The following is a 26,784-nucleotide window of genomic DNA, read 5'->3' as shown; positions in this document are numbered from 1 at the left end:
CTCCATTGAAATTAAAGTAAACAAGTTATCTGAGTCCAGTCTAGAAACACTTTCCTTAAAAATGGTTTCAGACTGAGACCTTATTAAGCACCATTCAGCATTATGGCTAATTTGACCTACATAGTATCAACAGAGCAACAGATAGAGATATCCCTGGCAAGTGAGTTACCACCTGTCTTTGGGAACTGAACACACACTGCCTTCTCTCACTCAGCTCTTTTGATACTAAAACCCATCTTGCAGTGGACGTGACCGTGTGCTGGGAAAATACATTGCAACAACTGACCAGCATCTCAGATATTTCTTAAATGGCCAAGCAACCTGGTACAGCGGTGAAAATGGGTAGAACATGTCTTGGCTTAACAATTAATCCAGAAATAAAGGCGTTGATTAATACACTAACCCAACACTGGAAACAAAAACCATTGGGATTTCAAAAGTAGAGTCTCCTAACAATGCTGTATCAATGTTGGCTATGGATGCACAGAGCTATTAAAAACATCTGAATTACTTTGCTAAGCTTTCATCTTCCTCCTGGTCAAAGTCTGAGGATACACACTCATTTTTATGTTATCCTTCACCTTTTGCATGCATTCAGAAATCTGTTAGGTAGAGTACCTACAAAGACTTGGCCAGCAATGGAATTTTTTTGGTTGGGAATTTGCCCTGTAACCTGGCTGAAGGCTCACCATAATCACATGGCATATTTCTCATCTCTAACTGCATGTTGTACTTTTATGTTTTCCTATACCAACATGTTAACTTATTTACAAAAGAACATGCATCCTTCTGCAAAAAAAATGCTCCTAGGTATCAGTAACACTAGGAAACAGAATATAAAACAGGAGCAGAAAGCATTCCAGCCAGCTCAGTAGGTTTATTTGAAGGATCATTCTTATGGCTGCATGTGAATGTGCATTCTTATGCAAGGAAGTGAACGCAGCACATGTTCACCTGGACGGATGAGATTCAAAATACCAGGATGGATAAGAATCAAAATAAGCATTACCAGTGGTCCTCAGAAATGCCCTGTCATTTCTTGTAGAAAAGGCAATCATTATATTATATTATTGCCTCTAGAGAGGCAATAACATGTACTAGAAATACTCAACTGATTTAAGCCCCACAGAATGCCCATTCTGAGTGCAATCCAGATTTGTCCCAGGGCTTACCAACAAATGGAAAGGAGGCTGTGAGGATCATGTACATGCCATCACTATACATGGTGAAGGTGATAGCAAAGTAAACAGAAAGGCTACCCCAGATGAAGAACTGGTTCACAACTGTCCAGTAAGAGGTGTCCAAGCCGATCTGAAAAAAAGAAAGCAATACAGCTATTGTCAATGCCTTAATTATTTAGCAGATCTGGGCTGAACACAGCGAGAGAACTTGTCCTCTTCTTTGTACCCCTGCTCCCAAGTCTGTTATTCATTCAAGTCTCATGAAATACCAAGCCACGGATCATAGGATACTGGGAGACCAGGCAAGGCAAGCTTTACTACGTTTGCCCTGTTGTTGCATTCTTCTCAAGCATTCACCATTGGCTGGTACTGGAGACAGGATACTAAGTCCAAACGAGCCATGCTTATGTTCCCACCCCCAAGCTGTGATCTAGCATTGAAAGCTAGGAGAAAGAGCCTACAAGACCTCAGACAGCAGAAACTATTATCTAGGGAGGTGGGGAACCCGTAAATAGCTGCCTGATAGCAGACAGGCACTCCCATGCTTCAAACCCATCCCATAAAACTGGAATGAGTCCTTAGTCTACTCCAAGCCTTAACTGTTTTGTCTGCTATGACTGCAAACTTCCCAAGGTAAAGACCCTGCTTTCCTGTCACCCTTCTCTTTCATAATATACAAATCTCTTGTTCTGTTGAACTGAGGAGTGTAATCTGGTGTCAAGAGGTTTGTTTTTTTTTCAAGAATGCAAGATGCAGCAGCAAATACAATGCTATCAAGATCCCAAGTGGCTGTCCAGATGCTGCCTTCATAAAACAACAACTAATTCCTAAAAATATTACCTGGGATGCCTTACCTGTACCGACACCACAATCAGCAAGCAGGTTTGGGCCATCAGTGCAAAGGACTGGTAGTCAGCAATGGCCTTCCCATCACTTCTCATTGTATTGTACATGGCCCCATAGGGGATGAAGAAGAGAATGAGGGAACTGTAGATTCCTTGCAACATGCACTTGACAAACACCGTTTTGTTAAAATAGAGGTTTTGCTGGCCAGGCACGTATAGCTGAGGAAACAGCATGCTCCAACGGTCATCCACGTCCTGAAAGTAGAAAGGAGATGGACAGATTTGCTGGCACCTACCCAACAGACCACAAAAGACCCCTTAGGGTTGCCATGTCCATGCATTTCCATGAGAAAAGGCTTAGCATACTGTCCTGGTTTTGCTGGGATAGAGTTAATTCACAATTTAGTCAAGCTATGATAAGAGGCATGCCACATCCCAAGGTCACTGACACATTTTCCATATTGAATTTCACCTTTCTTGTGCTGAGAAAGCTGACAAGTACCACAAAAAAAAATAAGGTACACTTCATCTTAAGCAGATTACATGGTCTGCTCTCCTGAGATTTACCTGGAAGCTAAGGGATAGAAAATACTTCCACTGGGTCCACACACAGGCAAGGCTGTCTGACTTGGATCCCTTAAGTGTCCAGAGCTGAACACTGTGAACCACTGCAGAGCAGCAAGTTCCTATTTATTTAACTTGTAAAAGGCATATGGGAATACCTTTATTGCTCCTGTGTCATGCTGAACAGTAATAATGAAGTAGAAGTGCATATGGGAAATTACTGCAGAAAGACTTGCACTAGAAAGGCTAAACCTGGAAAATCACAGTATCACAGAATGTCAGGGATTGGAAGGGACCTCAAAAGATCATCTAGTCCAATCCCCCTGCCAGAGCAGGAACCTAAATCAGATCACATAGAAAGGCAGCCAGGCAGGTTTTGAATGTCTCCAGAGAAGGAGACTCCACACCCTCCCTGGGCAGCCTGTTCCAGTTCTCCATCACCCTCACTGTAAAGAATTTTCTTCTGAAATTTAAGTGGAACCTCCTGTGTTCCAGCTTGCACCCATTGCCCCTTGTCCTACCATTGGGCATCACTGAGAAGAGCCTGGCTCCATCCTCCTGACATTCGCCCTTAACATAGCTGTAAACATTAATTAGGTCTCCCCTCAGTCTCCTCTTCTCCAAGCTAAAGAGACCCAGCTCCCTCAGCCTTTCCTCATAAGGGAGATGCTCCACTCCCTCAATCATCTTGGTGGCTCTGTGCTGGACTCTCTCAAGCAGTTCCCTGTCCTTCCTGAACTGTGGGGCCCAGAACTGGACACAATACTCCACATGTGGCCTCACCAGGGCAGAGTAGAGGGGGAGGAGAACCTCTCTTGACCTACTAACCACACCCCTTCTAATGCACCCCAGGATGCCTTTGGCCTTCCTGGCCACGAGGGCACAGTGCTGGCTCATGGTCATCCTGCTGTCCACCAGGACTCCCAGATCCCTTTCCCCTACACTGCTCAAAAGCTGGCTTCAGAGATCTAGTTCATTCATTGTCCTATGTGCTCATTAAAAAGCCACTTGCGAGGCTTCAGGAACACAGCTAGTAAGATGTGACTACTTCAGGGGAGTGTTGCAATGGCAGTTTTCACTGTAGTCAACAGCTGTGGTGTTTTGGGACCAGGACAACAGCCTAATCCAAAAGTCGCATCATACACTAAAACCAACAGGCCAGATCAGGATAACACACCATCTCCTCCCTGATGCATCCTTTCTTTGTGCTTTCAGGTCTCACTGTCAGGAAATTATTTCAAGGGCTACCACAATAACTAGCCAAAAAGTCATCTGCTTTTGCCTCATGGAACCAGCTCAAAGCACCTGGAGATGAAACTCCTATAAAAAAATCCAAGTCTTGATAGAAATAGTACCTGATCGAAGAGGCTCATTCCTAGCACCGGGAGGGAGGTATATACCAAATTGTAAAGCGTAATGAACCATTCATCATAGACAGTCTGGAAAAGAAACCCAAAACAGAGCATGAAGTTAGCAAAAGGTTGCCTTTTGCATATCTTTGAAAGGATACAAAATTAAATGCTGGAACATCTTGGTATGAGATGCTACGGAGACAAAAAGTGTAAGGTGACTCAAGCTCAGCAGCCCTAAATGGCTTGTTACCATAAACCGTGGGAATACACGGGGGAAGGATCACATTAAACTAGTCCTGTTTGCCCAGCATCCACTGCTGGCCACAGCCAGAGCAGGGCAGGGCTAACACTTGCACTCTACCTGCACTCTCCAGGGGCAGGGTTTGGTTGGAGTTTGGTCTGACTGAAATTAACTTCAGACTTTTTGCTGCAGGAGATTTGCAAACTGCTGGGGCACACAGGGTTAAACAAATGTGCTAATAGGGCAAGCACAGGTCTTACACAGATCTGTGCCAAACTAGTCAAGCCTTTGTGTCACCTGTGTCCTTGTCTGATGGCTGTAGTCACTTCAAACACTTTTTTGAAAATCACACGAGGGACTTATATGCTTCATAATGCACCTAAATGCCTTTAGGCCCCTGTCCTCTACCAGCAGGAGAATGAAGAAAGCATTATCTGCTTCATACTTATACAGCCAAAGAAAACATACCTATGTGCTGTTCATTGAAGTGGGGGCAATGGCTTAGTTTACTGCCTTTCAAAGTGTGTCCAGATCCTTTGTTTGAAAATGCTAGGTATGACCATAAGAAAACAGGAGCTGGACCTACCTGTGCTGAGAAGCCAGAGAAGAAGCCATACCAGAAATGCACTAATGTGAAGGCAAAATTCTTATAGAAGAAGTATTTGAGGAACTTGCACATGCGGATGTAGGACCACCGGCCATGGACCAAGAGCAGGCGCTGCAGGTAACGGAACTGTGCAAAGGAGAAGTCACTGGACAAGACGGCCTGCATCCCCTCCTGGCCACTGATACCAACCCCGATGTGAGCAGCTGCAACAAGAAGGTTGATGATCATGTCATTACAGTAAGAATTTTGATTTTTTGATTTTTTAAATGAGCCCCCTGCACTGGGACACTGTGCAATTCCTGCCCAGCCTTTATAAAAAGTCCTACTTAGAATTATTCTTAAAAAAAATAAAAATATTTGGGGGCACTAATTCTTTCAGCAGCATTATGATTTTGGCTGTGGTGATACATTTCCAGTAACTGGGCTTGTACTATTTGAATTAAATTACACCCTAAGTGACAATTCATGTTTTCTTTCTGAATGTTTTCCAACAGCATAAATGCTGTTGTTCATAACAGCTGCTGTTACGACAAAATAACTTTAATTTATATCGACACGTGACTTGGATTTACATGCATGCATGTCCTTCCAGCAGCCCTAAAATACCACTCCAGACAAGCAAAATCTTCAAACCCTTTACAGATTTCTCAGACACAGTGCTACAAGGCAGACTGTAGCCTTTTTACATTTCTTGGGCTTTATTAGTTTGATTAAATGATTAGATAGAAGATCCACGTCTCTTTTAATAGTAACTTGGTTTTATTAAACATGGACATAAGTTTAATGTGACAGCTAATTATACAGCTTTAACTAATGAGAACAATCTTGATGGCTAGAGGTTGGTTAGATTCAGAGGGTTCTATGGAACAGTGAATTGATAAAATCCCAAAGTCCCAACCCTCTCGGGGTGCGGGGAGTGTTAGTTTCTAATTATCATGTACACTTTAACTTGTTTTTCTTATCCTTTCTTTACCGACTGCCTGACTTATCTCCCTTGAAGCTCCCTACTTAGCCTTTTCTTTCTTAATTAAAAGGCTCCAGTTAATCAATTCTTGCAAATTAACACAATGAAGATTAGCAATAGGCCCTTCTGAATAATCTTAATTTAATTATACCTAGTTAGGGGATTTTTTCATAAATTCACTGAGGTAATGCAGCATCAAATGATGCTCAAGGATGAAAGGGCCTAAAAACCCGTGTCTTCTAACACGAGGGAGATAATTGGCAAATGGCCCTACCACATGGAAATATTTAAAACAATCATGTAACATTATGCAGACTATTTACAGGCTTGAAGATTTTCTTTCTGCATTGCAGACAGGCCCTTTCTGAAACAAACTTGTTAATCCTTTGTATTGCCCTTGTGATGATGGCCATGCAGGACACACAAGTGGGTATATCACAGCCCTGGTGGGCTTTTGTCTATTCTAAGGTAGAAACAGACAAATAGGCAGTAAGTGCAATCTTAGCTTGCTGTGATCCTGGTGGTGGGAGCAGAGCAAAGGGTCCTCATGTGTGTCCTGGAAGGCAGGAGACATGAGTAACCTATAGGGACAGTGTTCTGTAGAAACTTGGGGCACAGCCACTTGGTGCCATAAAGAGGGTGGTCACTGAAATACATGTTCTAGGCCACCTCAGATATGGCAGCAAGTCCATTTGCTAGAGCACGCAAGCTGTTGGTCATCACTCACTTTTGATCATGCTGACATCATTGGCACCATCTCCAATTGCCAAGGTCACAGCCTTCTTGTACTTCTTCACCAGCTCTACCACCTGGGCCTTCTGCAGCGGAGTCACCCGGCAGCAGATCACCACTTTGCACAAGCAGGCGGTTCTCACCAGCTCCAGCTCCAGATTCCCTTCCAGCGCATAAGCCTGGGAAGAAGGGAAAAGCGGATGTTCATGTCAGAGTAGGAAGAAATTCTTTCCTGTGAAGGTGGTCAGACGCAAGCCCAGGTTGCCCAGAGAAGCTGTGGCTGCTTCTCCCTGGAAGTGTTCAAGGCCAGGTTGGATGAGGCTTTGAGCAACCTGGTCTAGGGGAAGGTGTCCCTGCTGATGGCGGGGGGGTTGGAACTGGATGATCTTTAAGGTGCCTTCACTGGATGGGGATGAGGGGGAGAAATGGAGTGGGAAGGAAATGAGAACTGAGCTAGTTCTTCAATTCGACAGACGGAAGGTATGAGATACCCCAAGGGAATTTGTCCATTCAGTTGCAAGGAGCATCCACACTGCACAACATCATGCCACGCAGGGTACGTGTATGAGCTTGCACCTTGGATGCACCACAGCTGGATTTGCACAACAGCTTCTCTGGCTGATGTAACCTGACAGTGCAGCAGAAGTGTCAAAGAACAGGAACACTAAATCAACAAAGCTGCTGCTGGGCCTGAAATAGCCTTGCTATCTCCATGCAAGAGGGTCTCTGCTCATTACTCTTGGTTTATTTTTTAAGCTCTGGGAGATCTGTGGTATAAATAGAAGGTATTTCAATTTGGGAGTACTTAATTAAAAAAAAGCATGGAAAAAGCTGAGCTCAGGTAGGCATGACAAAGCAAAACATAAAGCCGGGGAGAAGGCAACTTTGCTTTGAGTGCTGACCTTTTAAATCAGTCAGTCATGTTATTTCTGTTCAGAAAGCACAGAGATAATTGGATGTCTGATCACCCCTCCAGCTCTGTGTGAGTATTAGCTTTTCATATTTCTTTTGGACTGTGCTTTTTGGCTCTGTTCTTTGATGTCTCTTCTCAGTTGACATTAATGAAAGGAATCTACAGGGCTCTCTCCTCCTCAGAGCCATTACAGAAGGCCCACTGCCCTTTCTGCATAAGTCAGACTATCCTTAGGCCAGATATCCTTTCTTCTTGAAACAGAGCTGTGAGTCACCAGTGACTCCTCTTCCCTCCCATCAGTGTCAGGCAGGCTTGCTCAACAAGAGAGACCTTTTAATGGTCTAGTTTTAGTACTGGATGGTCACTGCCATTAGAGATAGCTTTCACCACAGGATCCTCACTGCACAGCAGTAGCAAAATGTTATCATATAGTAGCTCCATTAACAGTATTGCACACAAATCAACTAGTTGTATGATGATGCCATTACAGATCCTGCTGTGCTTCTGTTCGTTTGCTGTGTTTAAGCAAGACCACACGTGTGCATAGCCCCAGTGCTGCTGTCCCACCCACCTGTGCATTGGGATACAGCACTGAATGGATGCTGTGTTTGAGTAGAACAATATCAGCACTATTACCATTGTTCAAGATCTAGGTTAGAATCATTGAATGGTTTGGGTTGGAAGGGACCTTAAAGATATCACCTAGTTCCAACCCCCCTGCCATCAGCAGGGACACCGTCCACTAGACCAGGTTGCTCAAAGCCTCATCCAACCTGGTCTTGAACACTTCCAGGGAGGGGGCATAGACAGCTTCTCTGGGCAACCTGGGCTTGTGTCTGACCACCCTCACAGGCAAGAATTTCTTCCTCGTATCTCATCTAAATCTCCCTTCTTCCAGTTCATAACCATTACCCCTTGTTCCGTCACTACCTGCCCTTGTAAAAAGCTGAACAGCCCCAACTCTCCCAGCCTGTCCTCGTAGGAGAGGTGCTCCAGCCCTCGGATCATCCTCGTGGCCTCCTCTGAACTCGCTCCAGTAAGTCCATGTCCTTCATATGTTGGGGGCCCCAGAACTGGATGCAGTTCTTCAGGAGTGGTCTCATGAGAGTGGTTCATAGAAATCAATAAATAACACATAGTTTTGTCCACACTGTCCTTGTGGTCCACGCTGAGAAGAAAGCCATGGTCTCGGTGAGACTGGCTGTGTCCACTGTGCTACAGGCTATGTGGACGGGCTGCTCCCACACAGCCCAGATATGAATTTCTTTGTGTCTCCTTGCCAGGGTGTGGGTAAGTGTGTGGTTTTCCAGGAATAAAAGGAAAGCTTTGTCACCGCTGCCAGTGGTGCTTTTGTAGCACAGTACTTGGGGTCTGTTCTGCAGGCGGATGGTACAGAGCAGGAACTGGCAGGGGCTTGTAGACCACTGGAATGCCGGAGGATTTGCCTGTGCAGATGCACCAAACTGGGTAGCGTTCTTATCTGTTTTGCAGTGGGGATCTAAAGGGGATTAAGGCCCTGGAGTTAAAGAGGGAGCAAGTGTAAAAGAGGGTACTTGACAATGTAGACATTGCCTGAAAGTGTCCCCCTCTAGTCCAGGGTCCGTATACCGGGCACACAAGCCAAAATGGAGCAAGATGGGATTTTTTTTGATAGTAATTTGTTTGGCTGGGAGTTAAATTTGCTGGACTGCCACCAAGAGAGGCATCAACCACAGGGAACAGAAGCATCTTGTCTCTGAAATGCACCACCTCCTGGCTCTTTCCATGTCTACCTATTTGCTCCCCCTGCAATTTGGGAAAACAAAATATAATAGACAAATAAACCTGATCTAGACTAAGCCTTCCTCCCAGACAGGGAGGAAGTGTATCTAAAATGTTTTTTTCTCTAACCTGTTGTAAAAAATTTCCAAGGATGGAAAATCTATTCCAGTGCTTCACTGTTCTCACCAGGAAGACATCTACCCCAAACTCTCTTATCAGTTTAATTCCGTTACTTTGTTTACCTGTCATTATTTGGAGTATTACCAAGACTGGCAAGTATTCTGCAGGCTCAGAAATCCTAACTCCTTCTGTCTTCCCCTATGCTTTCCAGATCAAGCATGACTACTCTTACAGTTTTCTTTATACTGTCTCTAGTTTATCAACTTTTTCTCAAAGAAATGGTCCAAATCAGCTGAATTATTTCACCTAAGACTTTACCAATGCCAAATGAAGCAGGAGGCTTTCTTCACAAGCCTTACCGATGATGCTTCTGCATACATATCTGTGATTTTGTATGTGTGTAGTTGATTATGTGAAAGAGGAGAACAAGGCATTTGTTCTTACTGAATTGCATTCTCCATTTCTCTGAAGTATTTCTCCAATATGATAAAATAATTTTCAAATCTAATCTTTAATGCCTGCAATTTCTACCAGCCTTGTGTTATGTGGTCTCTTTTTAAGCAGCTAAAGAAAACACTGAATATCAAACAGATGTGATGCATCTGCCACTTAATTTCATCTAGACTGTATTACTTCAGTTTGCATGGAAGAACATAATGGGAGAGATGATCAAACAATTTATTGGTGAAGATACGTATCCTATCTGTTAAATATATTTGTTATCAGATATATTTATTTTAATGTGTTCTTGGCATATTTGAAACCCATGCCTGACATTATCTCCTTGCTGCATCCATAAGCTGCCTGATTATTTTTCTAGTATCTTTCTGGAAATTAAAATTGATCCAGCTACTCTACCCCTCCTGTTTGTCTAACATAAGGGCCAACTCTTCCCTGTTCCAGTCTTCTGAAACCTTGCCCATCACCTTTGATGTCTCAGATAACCACTGAACCTAATCTTCAATTAGAGAAAAAAAAAAAAGCCAGCCCTCTAGATCTAAGTTGGCACTTCCAGTATGTCCCTATCGCATTAAGTTCTTAGAAGAACTCAGCCCTAACATGACTCTGAACCTTCCTTACCAGACTGTGGCCAGTGATAACCAAACCGTACACCCCATTTGCTTGCTCATCAGGTATAATTTGTGGTTTTTTTGACGATTTTTCAAACTGAATGTTGATTTCATCACTGTCCAGAAAGGAATCTGGCTTCATCTTTTTCCTTGCATTCCTAAAGAAAATGCAGAATAATAATGAAAAGCTTGTAAAGATATATGTTTTATTAAATCAACTTTATGAAAATAAAAAAAAAATTATGCTTCCCTTTGATAGTTTAGTTCAATTTTCCCTGTATCACTATAAGAACATGCATAGTTTAGCTGCTACTCTTTGCGCAGGAACATGCTTCTGCAACTCTGAGAAGTGTGTGCTAAATCTGTGCTGATTTAAACTCAAACAAATCATCTGAATGCCATGAAGGACAGTATCCCAAGGGCATCCCAGCTTTCTGTGCGTATTGTCTGGCAACCACCTGCTTCAAAATAAAAGCACTGAAAAACTTTTCCAGTTTTCCACCTATATCAAAGAACTTGTGTTTACTGGGGAGTCTATGGAGGAAGGCAGATTTCCAGATAATGCTAGAAAAGGACCTTACTCAGACAAAGGACCACAATGTGGATGAATGGCAATAGCAGTAGAGCAGCAGCATAGCTCAAGCCTGGAGCCAAAGGATTTGTGGCTCCAGATCACTTGCCAAATATCAACTGATATTGCCTGCCTGACTCTGCTTTCTTATACGTTTATATAGATTTGAACTCTTGGATCAAGGTGTTTCAGAGTTTATCCTCAGAGGAGACTTCTACATTGTGTTTAGCTGCTGGATCTTCCAGAGAGCTCTTATCTAAGGTCCCTGAATGAAATGCACCAAGTAAAGCCCACAGGAGAAAAGAGGCAATAATACAAAATACAAATAGCATCAGTGCACAGCAATGAAGTTGTATATTTCAGCCATTTACCTGAGCTCGTTAAGTACATCATCAGATGTGCTGCCTTCAATAATGAAAACATCTTCCATGTCATCATTCAGCAAGTTGCAGGAGTAACCAATATTCATTGCTGTTTCTGGGAAAGATAAACCAGGAAGATGAGTGATCTTAGCAGCCCCAAACTCACCCAGAGTCTCTGTGGCCTTTTTATACACATGACAAAACCTCTCTTTCTCACTCAAAAGAGCTCCGAGCCTTTCAGAATCACTAGTTTAACAGCGCCAGGAAAGTCACCTTGATGGACACAGCAGCAAATCTCCCCTAAGAGGGCTTTACAAGGCCACAGAAAAAAATATTCTACCAAAATGAAAAAGCTCAAAACATCCTTTGGCCAACATCCTTAGAGCAACAAAAATTGCTTTATGTTGATTTAAAAAACTTTTTTCAGAATATTTAACTCTCCCTCTCCCTACCCCCAGAAAAGCCCCAAACCATAGTTCTGAAGAAGAGTATCAGGAAATTTTGTTCAAAAAATTTTGGAAAAAAATTACTTTGATATTTCATAAGCAAAACTATTACATTCAGAATATGACAAAATTAAATGTTTTGTTTTTCTCAAAAATTCTTTGCTCATTTCTTGGATGAAATTATTTGCAAACTCTTTTGGCCCCCATGAAACACCATTTTTTCAATGAAGTTGCTATTTCTCCAGAATTATTGTAGTCTATTCACATTTCTTTCCAATTTAATGCTTTCTCCAAAAAGCCTGTGTTTCCTCCATTTCTATTCTGGATCATTAATGCCAGGACCAAATTGAAGCCAACTCAACATCCACTTTAACATTAAAGTTCCTGGAAAAAAGGACAAGATTTTTTTCCACCTCCTTCACCAGGATGGTCAACTATATTAATCTGATACTTTTTCACAGCATATGACAGAGATTATGGGACCTCTCCAAAGGCAAAGGATGCTGCCTTCACACTGCTACCAGCCTCAGGACAGGAATAGGCACTATCTACATTTATCTGGTCTGATTCCAGATTACTGTGGTTTTTCCTAGCTGGCAATGAAGCACAGCCCTGTAAGTTTGTCTGCTGTGCCATTTTTCAAAGGAGGAAGAATGAGAACATGGGTCTCAGCAGAACTATCCACCAGTGTGAGAGAAGAGAAACATCCCAGTCCATAGCCCCTTTACCTTGTTTGTCTCCAGTAAGAACCCATATCTTAATGTTGGCTTTGGCAAGAGTCTCAATTGTCTGTGGGACTCCATCTTGTAACTTGTCCTCAATTGCTGTGGCACCTAGAAGCTTAATAGAAAACATCAGGGAACTGTTTAAGTTTTCCCATTGCTAGCAAAGGAGAAAGCATTAGACCTTCAGGTAATTACTTAAGCAGACACACATGAAGTTCAGGAATAAGATTGTACTGACTTTCATTCTTCCTCAGCAAATATACTGAACAGAGTAAAGCCCTGTACCTGCAAACATTCTAGTTTCTAATCTCCCAGGCTCAGATGGATCATGAACATGCATTAAATTATTGGCTAACAAGTTTGCGGACCTACAGGTCTATGTTCCTCCACATGTCCTCTTCACAGCAGACAGAGCTGTCACTGAGGGACAAAGACAGCTGTGGATCTGTGTCTCCAAACCTCCATATTCATCCTCTAGTGTGGAGCTTGCTCCCAGCCATATTGTACTGCAGTAGTCATATGGCTGCTAAGCATCTTCTTGAGCCCACAACAGACCTGTCCCCACCCCTGCTCTACACTGTCTCACAACTAAACCACAGACTGCTCAGGGCACAAACCTCAATTACTTTAAAATTGTTTCTTTTTCTGCATTTTGGAGATATTTGGTAGCTTTAACCTGTTGTCAAAGGGACATGAAGGTTTTGCTACTAGCTCAGGTTTAGGTAGCATCTGCTACTTCCTACCTCCTGCTGTTGGGAGACTAAATTCAGGGGCTGGCTTTAAGCCCAAGCTCCCTTTTGGCTTCCTGGGAAGTTCATCATTCATCAGCTATGAGCGTTATCAATGCAGCTAACAGCTCTGAGGGAACTTCTCTATAGGGTCTTCAAAAATGCACAATCCACATTTTACAGCAGTAGTTCCTGGTCCAGCTAGCGAGAGCATAAATGCTTGTAGCATACACAGCCACCTCCTGGGAGTACCTGCTCATCCTTGGCAGCCTGAGTCTGAGCTGGAAGCCCAAAGATGGACACTGATGTCAAATGTGCCCAGGAACAGAGAACAAGGGCTTGCATTCCCCATAGCCATCAGCCATTGTCTTTCTGGATCTGCAGAAAGGCACAATAGCGTTGTTGACAGGCCTTTGCCTGTCTGCCCATGACCTGGTATAAGAGCAGCTGGAGGAACACTTGTGATGCCTTTCTGACTGTGGATCTTCCTTAGTTTTTAGGTCAACCAATGATAAATAGTATTTTTACTACTATTCTCTGAATTGAAACATGTTCCATGCCCTTGTGTCCTTATCTCCTTATTCCCCCTAAGGAACTCTAACAGGAGCCTTCCACACATAGGGACTTCTGCTCTTGCCCATCAACCAGACTATACTTGTCAGTCTTCCACAAGACCTTTCTACTTCCTTGCTAACTGTGGCTCTCACACCCATTCTCTGTTCCAAGCCAGGCTTTCCTACACCCACCCTCTGTTCTTCCCACAGCACCTTCTGGAAGTGAAGTCACTCCTGTAGAGAATACAGAGAAGGGTCTGGTGTGTAAACAATCTTTTCTTCTGAGCCATGCTTCTCCCTGCTGTGAGGCCATGACCTCTTCTCTACTCAGGCCATGAGCTTCATAACCGTTTCTTGCAAAGCATCTGGCTCCTTATCCTCCTGAACCTGCATGTCTTTCCTGCTTTGAATATGACCCACAGAGCATTTACACGATGCATACTCTGGAGTGGAGGATCAGCATTTCCCACTACTCTGTTGAGACCCAGAAGGGCAGTAGGCTCTGACCCACGGACTACGCAAGTTCCAGAGGTCAGCAGCTCCTTGGCTCACACTTGCTTCTACCCAGGCCCTGCTGGTATCCTGAGCATTGACTAAGCTAATGGAAGGAGCAATGGTGGGGCTCCCAGGATTGCTCAGATTTCAGGAAAGCACTGCTGTGAGTGCAAAAGCTGAATTGCTTTCCCTCAGATCCCACACATCCTTTTCATTCATTATTCACAGCTCCAAAACATAGGCAGATCCCTCAGGGTATTCAAAAAGCTATAACAACACTCATGGAGAAAAGAAGGACTTGAAGATCACAGTTTAGCCCTGTTTCAAATTGACACAAACATGTTCATGGACATAATCTCCCTGTCCTGCCCAGGGCTGCAAGAACAAAGAAGACACTCTCTGAAATGGGGATTATTCACTGCCTGCCATTTCAAAGACAGGAGAATAAACAGATCAGCCATTTGCACGTATAAAGGATAGGGATGAAATATTTGTGTCCATGGCATCTCCCTTAGGCTCTGGAATATCACTTCATCATGAGAAAGCTACTCTGACACCCATGTGAGTTAAAATAAAATCATTCCCACCATGCACTGGTGGCTGACACCCCAGTTACGGGCTCCTGACTGAGGTGCCAGTGAAAACCCAGGACTGCCATATTCCTGACTGCTCCTGTCACACAACCCACTGAGCTATGTTTACTGAAGTCAAACCGAGCTGTTTATTGACAAACCACCTTCCTCACTGCCTCCCCCAGAGCTTGGCCCAGATTCCTTGAAACACCAACCATTAGGTCTTTCTCAATCTCTTCATATAACTCTGACAATTTCTCTTCCCGTCCTTCCAAGGCAGTGCTTGCTTCATGGTGACGTCTGATCCAGTCCTGAAAGTAGTCTTCATCCAAGTTTTTATAGGCCACCACGAGTGTCCTCAGACCTTCACCAGCAAACTCCTGTGAGACAGTGGTGAGGCAGAATAGGTCAAAGAAGAATGGTCTGGTCACTTGGGCTTACAAAGGACCCTCGGAAAGCAAATGGCTATCTGTAAAAGCTTCTTGCCTAAAGTCTGCAGAGGAAAGGTGAAAAAATCACACCTTAGATCACAAGAAGTGGGTACTTTTTAAAAACCAGTTTCAGACCACTTTATCATTGCCATCCATGGTCCTTACAAAGAACAAATTCAAAAGGGCTTTCTTACCTTTTGTCTCTAAAGCTTCACATTAACCAGGCAGTTGTTTCCTAGGCTCATATTTTTCAACAAAAGATTCAGAATAGTGAGACCTAAATAAATGCTGAACACAGCCTTCAATTTTGGACCTGAGCTCAACACTTTTAGGGTTACAAATGTTGCCTGAAATGCAGGGCATGAGCACAGTCAGTCATAACATCTCAGCAGGTCTTGTAACTGTTCTTTCTGCAGATGTATCATTGATGGTATGGATCTCAGTGTTCAGTTCACCCAGACTTGAAGTAAAGTTGCATCAGGATCAGGCCACATCCACAGCTCTGTTCTGCCCTCTCCTTTGCCAGCAACTTTCTCTGGCTCCCCGAGGCAGTGAGCAGAAGTGGTTTTGCTATACTACAACCCCTCTAGCAAAACTTTCTGTTATCTTGTGCTCTGCACTGTACCAGCAGGATCTGGCATCATAAGGGGGAGAAAATATTGGCCAAAACATCCCCTTACGTGAGTAACTACCTCCCAGTGCACACCATCGACAGTATAAAAGGCCACCAGTTTGAGTGACGCATTTTCCTTGCTGCTCAGTCAATATGCCCCTATATGATCTGGAAGAAGGGGAGGTGAGGAAGAGTATGTCCTAGTGCCTGCCCGGTCTCTTCTGACTGAGACCTCTTGGATCACAATCACTGCAGATCTTAATTGTATTCAAGAAGGGAAATGGCTCTGCAACCCTTTACTGATCACCTGGGTTATTCCAATTCAGGACATGCTTGACTGCATCAGATGCATGCATTTGTAGAGTAACAGCAGGCTTGGATGGAATCTAGTTGCCAAAACATGGATGTGTTGTGCCATTTCAAATTTTTCACCTATCCTGCCTGGCTTCCAGCTTCCACTCCAGAGGAATACAAGTCTTCTGAATGTCCTGCATTTTATTTGCCATCTGTGTCCAGATATCCTAGAGCAGCTCAAACGGCAGCTGGTGTCCATGTTTAGGCAACTGATTTGAGACCTAAAGCTTTATAAATTATTTTCTTCTCCGTTCCATAGTTAAAAAATTGGTGCTTAGGTGTTGTTCCTGAAGTCTTTTTTTTTTGTCTCAACACACAGTACCCTTCCATACTTGGAGAAATGGAAACCTTCAAATGCAGAGATGTTGTGCAGAAGGAAACACTTACATTCAGATGTTCTGTGGTCTCCTCTTTGAGAGATTCGCAGGATGAATGAAGCAGTTCATAAAGAATGGTGTCAGCCCCCTTGCAGTACAAAGTCAAGTCACCTTCTGGACTCCGCACTATGAGGAAAAGAAATGCTACAAATCCCAGACTGAGGCACTTGGGATTCACAGCACTTGCACTGAAACAAAGAAAGGGTTTTAAAGATGTCTGGGTTCTGTCAAGTGTTGGCAAACTCCCAGGAATTAAGACAAGCTTTGCTTAGAACAGAAGATAATGCAACTACTCTACACATCAGTGGTAACAGCACATGTGACTGTACCCAGATTGCATTGGTCTGAGCAGATGCTCCATTGGACTACGTGGTTCCTGCAAGCAGCACTTCAAGCAGGACATCTACATTCAAAGGTCAAGAACCATTTGTTCTTAGGGAACTGATCCTGCAGCTTCTACTGCTCCTACCAGTAAAGGTACTACCACTCACTTCCTAGAGTTGTGATATTCCAGTCCCCAAAGTATCTGGGGGTGTTGGAGGATTAATAAAGGCTACATGAGGTTTCTGGAATCATTACTCCATTTTCCTCTTGGGAAAGTGGACTGCTCTACTAGTCCTTGCTTTCTTCCTCAGATTTCACTACTTCCTCAGATTTTGAAGCTCATTAGAAAGATGGCCTTTCCTGCACTGTCATGAAGGAGGTAAGAAAGATATGCAAAATGCTTAGTATCTTCAGGAGGCTGCTCCATCACTGTGGTCCAGGTGTTAAGATATTCTCCCACCTGCCTAGGTTAAGTATTTATTTAGCACTGTTGTTGTGTAGTAAAAAGTCAAGGCAGCCCATATCAAGAAGTCAGAAGTAAAAGTTATTCAGAAAGCCTTGCAAAATAGGTCACCTAGGAAAAAGCATCACAGCAGAATGAGGGCCAACTTCAGAGCCTCAAGTCAGGAAGGGAAGAAAGGAGCAAAGAGAACATACCGATAACAGACATTCGCTTGCGAACATTGTTGAAATCAAGAATAGCCAAGAGTTTGTAGATTTTTGTCTCTCCCATTTCCACAACAGTGATGGTCTCTGGTGTGCGAGCTCGGAACACAAATCCAAAGTTTCTGGCAGCGGTGACGAGGGCTCCCTCATCAGGAGATTGGGCCTGATACACCAAGTTACCTGACATGCAAGAAAAAAAAAGTACTGTGGCTTCTGCCTTGTTTCTGAGGCTAAACAAATACAAAATCTAAGACATTAAATAGCAGTTAACCCTTTGCTTTTCTGTCTATCCCCAAAGGTGCAGCATTAAAAGCACCTTATGTCCACACATCTCCATCAAGTCCCATCAACCTGTCTCCCAGACCAGTGCAGGAGGCCCCCTAGACTCTTTGGGGTCTTTTATCACTCTTTTTGGAGTCCAACAGATCTCACTGAAAAGACGACTTCCTTGGGTTTAACCCCTTCTAGTTACAGCTGCATGCATTTTTATCATCAGTATTTTCACCCTATGTGTGTCAATTAGTAGTTCTAGCCTTTAAAGTACAGTTTTCACCCTGTCTGGGATTTGAGGAGACTGACCCAGTACCTGCAGGATCACTGAGTGAGTGGACCTAATGAATCCCCAGTGGACAGGCGCTCTATGGTCTTTGCATTATGGGACTTGGTGCAGAGTAGAGAGAGTGGGGCAAGCCATCTGCCACCTCAGGGAAGCTGTGGCACCTGCAATCTCCGCACTCCAGAGACTTGGTGTTTGCAGCAGTGTCAGCTCCACCACAGGAACACACAGGGATTGGAGGCCCTGATCCTTTCTCTTCCCATGTGTATTTCCAGGGACACTCATTTGTGTGTAGCCATATACTATAGAAAAACACCAGGAAGCCAAAAGGACCAATAACAGCTTCTGTGGAGAGAAGACATACTGTGGTGCAGGGTGAACATAACCACTCATTCTGATGACTTCAACAGTCCTCACCTTCCTTCTTCTCTTCTGGCATCACTGTGTGACAAAGCGAGAGCAGCCGGAAGAACCTGTGTGTTGGGACATTGTTCAGCTTCACAGCTTCCACCAGGCTATGGTCATAGAAGGCAAACTTTGGGTCGGCTAACTGGTTGTATGAGAAATCAACCTTCTCTGTGTTCTGCAAAAATACGGCTCAGTGTTATTTGTGGAGCTCTCACATGTACACTTGTACACCAATACCTGCTCATCATAGTCCCCATCTCTTCCTTGCATTTACAAAGGGCCCTCTCCTGCAGGGCTGTTGACAGCAGAGACTGATGAGTCTATGTAAGTAGGGTGTCATGAAAGCTACTGAGTCACAGGAAAAGACAGGTACTTGAGGTGCCTTTCAGAGCAGCAATCAGGCTGAGAACCTGATTAGCTAAAGATGCCTCTCTGTACAACAGCAAGTGGTCCTACAGGATCCCTGCCAAAGGATTTTTATAGTAAAGAAATGCCTGCCTTCGGCACATGTCTGCTTGGAGGCACCATGCTCCTGTTGTCCATGCCTGCCTGCAACAGCAGAATGTGGAAGCCCAATTTAAAACAACTCAAAAGGCTGTGTTTTGCACCTTATTTTCCCAAAACAAGAAAAAATCCTGATATGGAAAATGATGACAGACAAATGATGTAAAGGTTCAACTCCACAGGCACTGCCCACTTTGTCCCCCAAGCAGAGGGGAACGTATTAGAGAAATGGCCAGAAGCTCACAGCATGATGTGTCATGGAGGAACGGACTGCCAAGCCTGCCTGGGACAACTCTGACTCCCGCCCCATCCCTGATGAGCTCAGAGTTTCCAGGATGGGAGTCATCCTTTTGACCTCTGTGAGCTGACATTTAGCACTTGCTGCAAGAGCACAGGCCCACCCCACACACACACACTCATCTGCACAGCAAGATTCAGGCACAGCAACACCAGGGATGTGTGGGCAGCAGCCTTTTGACCTGCAGGATTCTTCCGTGGTGAGTATCATGGGCAGGAGGAGCTGTTGGGCAGCCAGTTGGCAGGAGACCAGCATGTGTCCTCAAACAAATCAGCCCTTTGCATTTTGCTGCCTGACCAAAGGGAGTCTGGAAGCACAGCACTGGCACAAATAGCCAATTTCTGTGGGTAATTTAAGTTTAAATGGCCTGGAAATTAATCATTGGAAGGCGGAGTGGGATTTTCATCATCATCTTGTCATTTGTTACTTGGATTACTGCATGCAGTTTTCAGATGTTTCAGAAATCCAGGACATGTGGGTTTGTGCCAGCAAGCAGAGGCTAGAAATAAATGGCCAAGTCACCCATTTTCACACTTTCCAATACGCAGACATCAGGGGAATTTGACAGTGACCTTGTTATCAATATGGAGTGAACTCACTGATTCCTCACCAAAGCTTTAATTTAACTGCCAAGGACAATGAAATTCACCAGTTTCCAAGTTTCCAACAAACATTAGTGGCCAAGTATTCAAGAGGAGCTGTGCATGCACTAGGATGTCATGTGAAGCTGATGGAACAGTGGGCACTCAGGCTACCTGACCTGCAGGTTTAAACCAGGCTCACTGGAAGGGAATGCAACACTGACAATCCTCTGACATCCATAAGTACATACATCCCCATTGTCAGGGTCAAGAGCATCAGCTCTTACAGGGCCAGGAGCACAGGTTATGCCTGTGTGGCTTGTGTCCGCTAGCACTTAGGGAAGAAGGTTCACAGAAAGCACAGATCCTCCCAGCACTTGAGCACTTACCTCATTTATTTCTATCCTTTGCCCAGACATATCATACACATCACCTGCAAGCAAGAAAGACTGAGGTTATAGCCACAAAATCCAGGTAAGTGTAATCTCTGAGCTTCTCTACCACAAAATTTGTTGAAGTATTTTGAAGCTAGTATCTGGTTTAAAAGTTTCAGTAAACATAAATATCTTTACATGGGTACTGGAGACTGATGATTAATATCAATCAGCTTCTACGTTAATCCATGACAACATCCAGAGACTGATAGATGCTTGAAACACAGAGCAGTTACCGTAAAAATTAATGTCAGTTAGGAAGAGAAGACTTGACAAAAGCTAAACCCAGAAAGGATGTAGTGCTAGGTAGGAAATGAAGGTGCTTTCAGGGGATGACTTCTCTTGTACCTTCCCTTTGGAATGTGAGACAAAATCCAGCTCCAGGATCAGGTTGGGTTTGCAACAGTCCCTGGACAACCACAGAGAAAGAGTTGTCAAAGCCCATTCTTCCCACGTCTAGGTAGTAATGCTGCTCCATTCATTTTCCCTGAACTGATGATCTGGTCACGGAAATGGAAGACATCTCATCTCCAGGAAACACTATTAAAACTTCTGCCTGAAGAAAATTTCACTTGGAAGGTCTGGAAGGTATGTGCTCAGCCCAGACAGATTAAACACTTCATTGAAATAAGGTTGAAATACAATGAATTACATGAATGATAGATCTATACCTGTACCAATAACCTCAGCTGTGACCACAGTCAGTTGAGGTACCCGTATTCCCTTACAAAAGCCCTGAGAATGTATAAAAAACTCAGAAGCCATGTCTCCTGAGAACTGCACATCAGTTGATACCCTGGGAATGGTAACTGAAAGGCTTTTAGACACCTCCTAAACCTTTAGAGTACCCTTCCTGGAAGTAGAACTAATTAGGGTTCTCAGGCATTGGCAGGGGTTGCCCAGGGCAGTGGTGGAGTCCCCACCCCTGGAGGGATTGAAGAGTCGTGTAGACATAGTGCTGAGGGACATGGGTTAGTCGGGGACTTGTCAGTGTGAGGTTAATGATTGGACTCAATGATCTTAAAGGTCTTTTCCAATCTGGGCAATTCTGTGATTCTGTAATTCATCCTTTCCAGCATGGGTTTCCTAAATGACCCAGAACAGAAAATCCAAAACAGGGATTTTCTGGCATTTCCACATTCTGGGGAAGAAGCTAAGCATTTAGAAAACTATTTAGAAAACTATTTAGAAAACTATTTAGAAAACAGTAGTCCATCAGCAGGTCTGACACAGGCAAAGCAAGCATCTAATCTAATCTGACTAATTTATCTGAGGGAATCTAATGATGTTAATCAACTAGTTTGTGAATTTGTAGCACCTCTTGAGGAGCATGAAGAAAACTGCCTAGGGCCATGCAATGAATGAGTCTTTTAAGTCAACGTCTGTTAGGATCTAAAAGAGCTAACAACTTTTGTTTTCCATTTTTTCCAACTCCCTTCAAACTTGTCTCTCTTCTGGTAGGTGAACTATGTCAGGGCTAAAGACAAACGACCAGGCCCTTGACTAGGTGCTGACCAAAGGTTCGGCTACCTGAACAGGATGTCAACAACTGCTGCTCAGGACATAAGAAATTGCAGAATGTGAGAGAGAACAGTGTGAGAAGCTGATCAATTATGCAGATAACACCCTGAAGGATGGATGATTTCACAAGTGGTTGAGAGAAAGTTAGTTATGTGAGCTATGTGTTATGTTTTGCAGGGTTAACAATGCCTGAGTAACCATGTCAATAATACCATAAAAAGCTGAGATCACCTAGGCAGTGATATGAGAAAAAAAGAAATTTGAGTACAGATGTAGTAACACTGAGATCAATGAGGAAAAAGTAATAAGGTGCAGGTTCTTTAGTTGGGGCAGAAAAAGGGAGGTGGAAGTGTGGCAAAAGGGGAAACAAGGGACAGCAAAATTATATTACAATATGCAACTGATGTAATCAGGGCTGTCTAGGATCCCTGATGGGCAGCCCTGCACTTGATACCTGCAAGTTTTTACAAGACACTCTCTTCTGGATGTCACATTTAGTCTCTGTGGACCAAGAGGCATACAATAGAATAAACCCCAGAGAATAAGACAAATAAATAACATACCATAGGATTTTCCATTGATGGAGCACTTGTTGAAACACATGATGTTCTGAGTGAGGGTTCCTGTTTTGTCTGAGAAGATGTACTTGATCTGTCCCAGCTCTTCATTGAGTGTAGTGGTACGGGCCTGAGCCGGCGTGTCATTCAGCGGATAATACATTTTACGGTCCCAGTCAATGTAGAAACTGTTACCCAAGCGTATAATCTCTACACTGGAGAAAGAGAAGGTGATGGAATATTCATTAGCTTAAGGGACAAGATCTTTATCTTCAGCACCACCATTAATGGTTGTAATTAGAAGATAAGTTTGAAAGTAATGACAGGGTGTTCTCATCAGGCTGTCCTCAAATGGCCTGTAGCAATCAATGCTGAAGTAAGTCCCACAGAAATGATGTTAGGTTTATAGCAAATTTCTTTATTTCTAAAATTACATCCCATAAATGTATTTAAAAAGTTTCAGAAGCTTCCAGTCTGAAAAGTGAGGCAGGAGCAGTTGGTTTCACTTGGAGCAGTTTTGGGAGTGGTGCTCAGAAGGGGAAGGTTTCCAGCAGGGCTCTGGGCTGAGCCCAGTGTCAGGGGATGAGCACAGCTATGGCTCAAACAACCCAGAGCTCCACAACAGAGTCACTGGGTAACCCCATATCAGCTTGCAGACAACATGAAATTCCACTTTGCTGCTGGTGTGACATACTGGACAGGGATGAGATTAATTCCTCATATTTACCTACACAAAAGAGAGTCTCAGTAGCAAAGCTGTCTGAAGAGTTAGGTGCAATGATGAACTATACAGGCGTGCTCAGTCTACATCCCAGCCTCAAGGTTTTGAGAGCATCATGGATGCACTGCCTATTCTTTGTCCCTGTTTGTCTATCTGTGCAATAACCAAGATAGCACTATGTACTTTGGCCTGTGGTGACATTACTCACACAGCACTAAGTACCATGGATTCTCAACCTGATTACACTTACTTACCTGGCAATCCACTCCTCACATGAGTCCTACAACCACCTCAAAAAAAGTGCCATTCACTTTGATGGGCAGTGCAAGTGGGAGAGAGCAAGACACTACCAGTAACAGGCTTCCAGTGTTACTCCTACAGCATCCTACACCTCCCCTTTAACTGCAAAATCATCCTTTCCTCTTCCAGGGCTCACTGCTGTCCCTGCTTCAACCCTGACAAAGACCTCTGAAGGCAGCAGAAAGAAGAAGATCATTGCTGTGGTTGTGTGCAATCATCTACAATGGCATTGCATTTGTGTCTAGGGAAAATGCTGCTCCCATCTAAGGCAACAGCTAAACCTCTCCAAAGATGAAACATGAAAGGAGGTTCTGGCACGTACCTGACGTAGAGTGAAATTGGCACCACCGTGTTTAGAATAATCACGTATGACCAGAACATGAGGAAGCCAGAGTAGGAGGCAGAGTTGACGCCTTCTGCCCAGGGCAGATAGACCTGGAAGTAGTAGCCCTTATCATATTCCCAGATGCCATTGCCAATGGCTAGGATAAGACACATCAATGCTAAAAATGCAAAGATCTACAAAACAAAAAAAAAACAAAGCAACAAAATATTGCATTTTAGAAACAAGGAATTTATTATGTACAGGTTAATCAGAAGACCTTTATGAGACTGTGTTCCTGAATCACAGGAAGATGTTCCTAGGGATGAAGGAATTAAACCAGCAAAGTTATGACACTTTTAATCTTAAGGACAAAATTACACAGTGCAGAGTCTGGCAATTTGAAATCATATGACCTCAAACAGATGGGGATTTAAATCCCAAGCAGCCAACTAAACCAGAGTGTTCATGGGCAGCCAGGTGCAGAACATCAAGTCTTGTTAGAGGTGACTTGAGCTGCAGGTCCTCAAACATCTGTCTGCACGCTTGGGAATAGGAACTGCCTGGAGGACTTTACCTGGCTATTTGCTGGATGTATCATAGATTTCCTCTCCATTTCTGAAAAACTGCTACAGATAATTTGTAACACAGAAAATACATCACTGTGCAGGCTGTAATTCAGCACTGGATATCATTCTCATGGTTAAAAGAGAGTTAATTACTGACTTAGAACTAATAGTTGCCTTGGTACCTGCCACCACAATCTGATTACTTTTCCTTTGAGCAAACAGAAAGTAACACTAACCAGTGATGTGTATCCTTGGACCTATTTCCTGAAGCCTAAGCCAACCAGGGGCAGGGGACAGCAACTGGAAAGAGAATTTCAAAGTGGGATCCCTTAGGTAAAACTGGGACTTGCTCAGGAACACCATTTAATAGACAAAAAAAACATTGCATAGGTCATAAAGATTTTTTTATTAAAAGAAAACAAGAACATAGCAATACAATTAGGTGGAAAATTATACAAAAAGAAGACGAAGAAGGGAAGTTTATAGAAATTAATATAAACTGCAAGGAATTATAGATCTATGAATATCTAATGGTCATATAAAAGCTAAAGAAAAGAAAAGAGTAAACTCATGAAGAGAGGTGCAAAAAGGCAGACATGTTGACGACAACAGTCATCCATGAATGAAGGAGGAAGGAAGCAGGAGGAAGTATCTAGCTCATATGATGTAGCAGATGGGAAAGACAGACTATCTTCTGTGACAAGGAACAGTATATGGCTAATTAGCGTTTTCAATACAGTGGGTCCAGGTAATTTAAAGATGAAAGCTTAGGGAGAGTAGCTGAGAAATTCTCTTACCAGTAAGGTTAATTTTAAACAATGCTTTGAAAATTGGGAAGATCAACCATACTGAAAATCTCCTAGTACAAATCCAGCACTTGAAAGGTAGAAATTGTGATTGGGGAAAGATAAACTGAAGTTAGCTTGATATCATTCCTGGGCAAATGATAATAAAGAGTTCTCCTGATACGGACTTTTCAGATATTGGACTTAAAACAACCAACATCCTGATAAAAATGTGAAGATATGGAATCATCAAGCTGCATAGCTGAGCAATTAAAAATAATCTCTTGCAAGTATGGTCATTAGGGAGGAAATATCAGTAAGTTGGGCCATTATGTATAAGGCCATCCAGTAACAATCACATTACAACCATAATCAACCTTTTTAAAAAACAATAATTGAGGTACAAACATAGAGACATTGTCGGTAAAGCTGATAGCTGTATTGCTGAGGTAGTCTATGGGAGGAGGAAGAATACTTTTATGGAGTGATCTGAATCACTTGATGAAAAGTTCACATATGTTCAACTTGAATTTTGATACCAAGAAGCTGCTAAAAGGAGACTGCAGTAAGTAAGGGTGCCGGGCTGAGTTTCAGGGGACATATTTATTTACCACATCAGTAGTAGCTTTTCTATTTAATTGTGGGGAGCTCAATAAATTACTCTACTTGTGAAATGGAGACAATATTGCTTGCTGGTGAGGAATGTGGCGCAGTGTTTTTAAACCTCTGTGACCAGCAGTAAAAACAGACTTATAATCATCATGACTTAAGGATATATGAGAGGCATAACCAGGGAACAGGTAATATCCCTTATTAAACCAATAGACAGAGAAAATAGACAAGCCTGTCCATTTTTATAGATATTTCTATTGCTCAAGTAAAAGAATTTACTTCTTTCTGCAGATTGTGTCTGTTGTAAAATAAATTCATTAGAAGAGCCAGCTGGCTCTTTTATCTTAAAATTGTGCCCTGAATTCCTTGCTGCTCCACAGGTTAAAAATTGACAGTTTGTAGAATATCACAATCCATGTAGGAAATTCAACATATGATTTAGCAATAGAAATACACATGGGGCAAGACAGTAGCTGAACTTTCCCATATTACAGCAGCTCCTGTCTACGACTGCACTTGCTTTATATACATTTTGCTTTCTGTGCATTTTGCTTTCTGTGCATTTTGCATGTCAATGCTCTCATTCCCAACAGCTCAACTTGTGTGCATTACTCATGCTTACACAAAGTCCACTAAAATGCTGTTTGCTTTAAGACAAATGCAAAAGACTGAGCCGTTAACAGCAGCCCCGGAGATTAATTTCTGTGCAGAGAAACAACGGTGTACAGGCTGTTGTAATCAAAACCACAGCTCCGCAAGAGAAGGACATGAAAAAACGCTGATCGTAGGGTTGTGCATGATCATGGGGCTTCCAAGCATGAACGTCCTCCCCTCTCTGGGTCCTGCCTGTGAAAGAACCTCTGTAGGACTGAGTAGGATTTTTGTAAAGAGGAGGTGACTTTTGACAAACATTTCCTGTTGGACTGTGAATTAAAACTGTCTTGGTTTCTTTATTAGCACTTTGAGTTCTGCTCTGGGATTTGAAGTAGTAAGTTGTTCAAGAGATGATGGTGACAGCCTTCTTTCTCTGAAAACATGCTCCCCCAAG

At 43.2% G+C, this 26,784-nt stretch overlaps 1 protein-coding gene across 1 annotated transcript in view; it reads right to left on the bottom strand.

Moving 5' to 3' along the window:
* Positions 1–210: 210 nt before the first annotated feature.
* The window catches only part of LOC104523352 (phospholipid-transporting ATPase ID), a gene marked incomplete at its 3' end in the record, with an annotated part of 46,128 nt that continues 19,554 nt past the window's right edge, over positions 211–26,784 (bottom strand). The window contains exons 10-25 of the mRNA XM_029084477.1: positions 23,771–23,967; positions 22,434–22,642; positions 20,305–20,348; positions 18,542–18,707; positions 17,560–17,748; positions 16,589–16,704; positions 15,019–15,183; positions 12,458–12,569; positions 11,293–11,398; positions 10,361–10,508; positions 6,482–6,665; positions 4,770–4,993; positions 3,946–4,029; positions 2,036–2,281; positions 1,169–1,311; positions 211–266 (exon numbers count right to left, since the gene is read on the bottom strand). Of these exons, the coding sequence (XP_028940310.1) occupies positions 211–266; positions 1,169–1,311; positions 2,036–2,281; positions 3,946–4,029; positions 4,770–4,993; positions 6,482–6,665; positions 10,361–10,508; positions 11,293–11,398; positions 12,458–12,569; positions 15,019–15,183; positions 16,589–16,704; positions 17,560–17,748; positions 18,542–18,707; positions 20,305–20,348; positions 22,434–22,642; positions 23,771–23,967 (2,389 nt within the window). The remainder of the gene's footprint in view (positions 267–1,168; positions 1,312–2,035; positions 2,282–3,945; positions 4,030–4,769; positions 4,994–6,481; positions 6,666–10,360; positions 10,509–11,292; positions 11,399–12,457; positions 12,570–15,018; positions 15,184–16,588; positions 16,705–17,559; positions 17,749–18,541; positions 18,708–20,304; positions 20,349–22,433; positions 22,643–23,770; positions 23,968–26,784) is intronic.

Source organism: Antrostomus carolinensis, unplaced genomic scaffold, assembly GCF_000700745.2.
Source record: "Antrostomus carolinensis isolate BGI_N321 unplaced genomic scaffold, ASM70074v2 scaffold8174, whole genome shotgun sequence".
Taxonomy (NCBI): Eukaryota; Metazoa; Chordata; class Aves; order Caprimulgiformes; family Caprimulgidae; genus Antrostomus; species Antrostomus carolinensis.
Note: the sequence above shows the minus strand (reverse complement) of the source record. Positions and strands in the feature narration are given on the sequence as shown.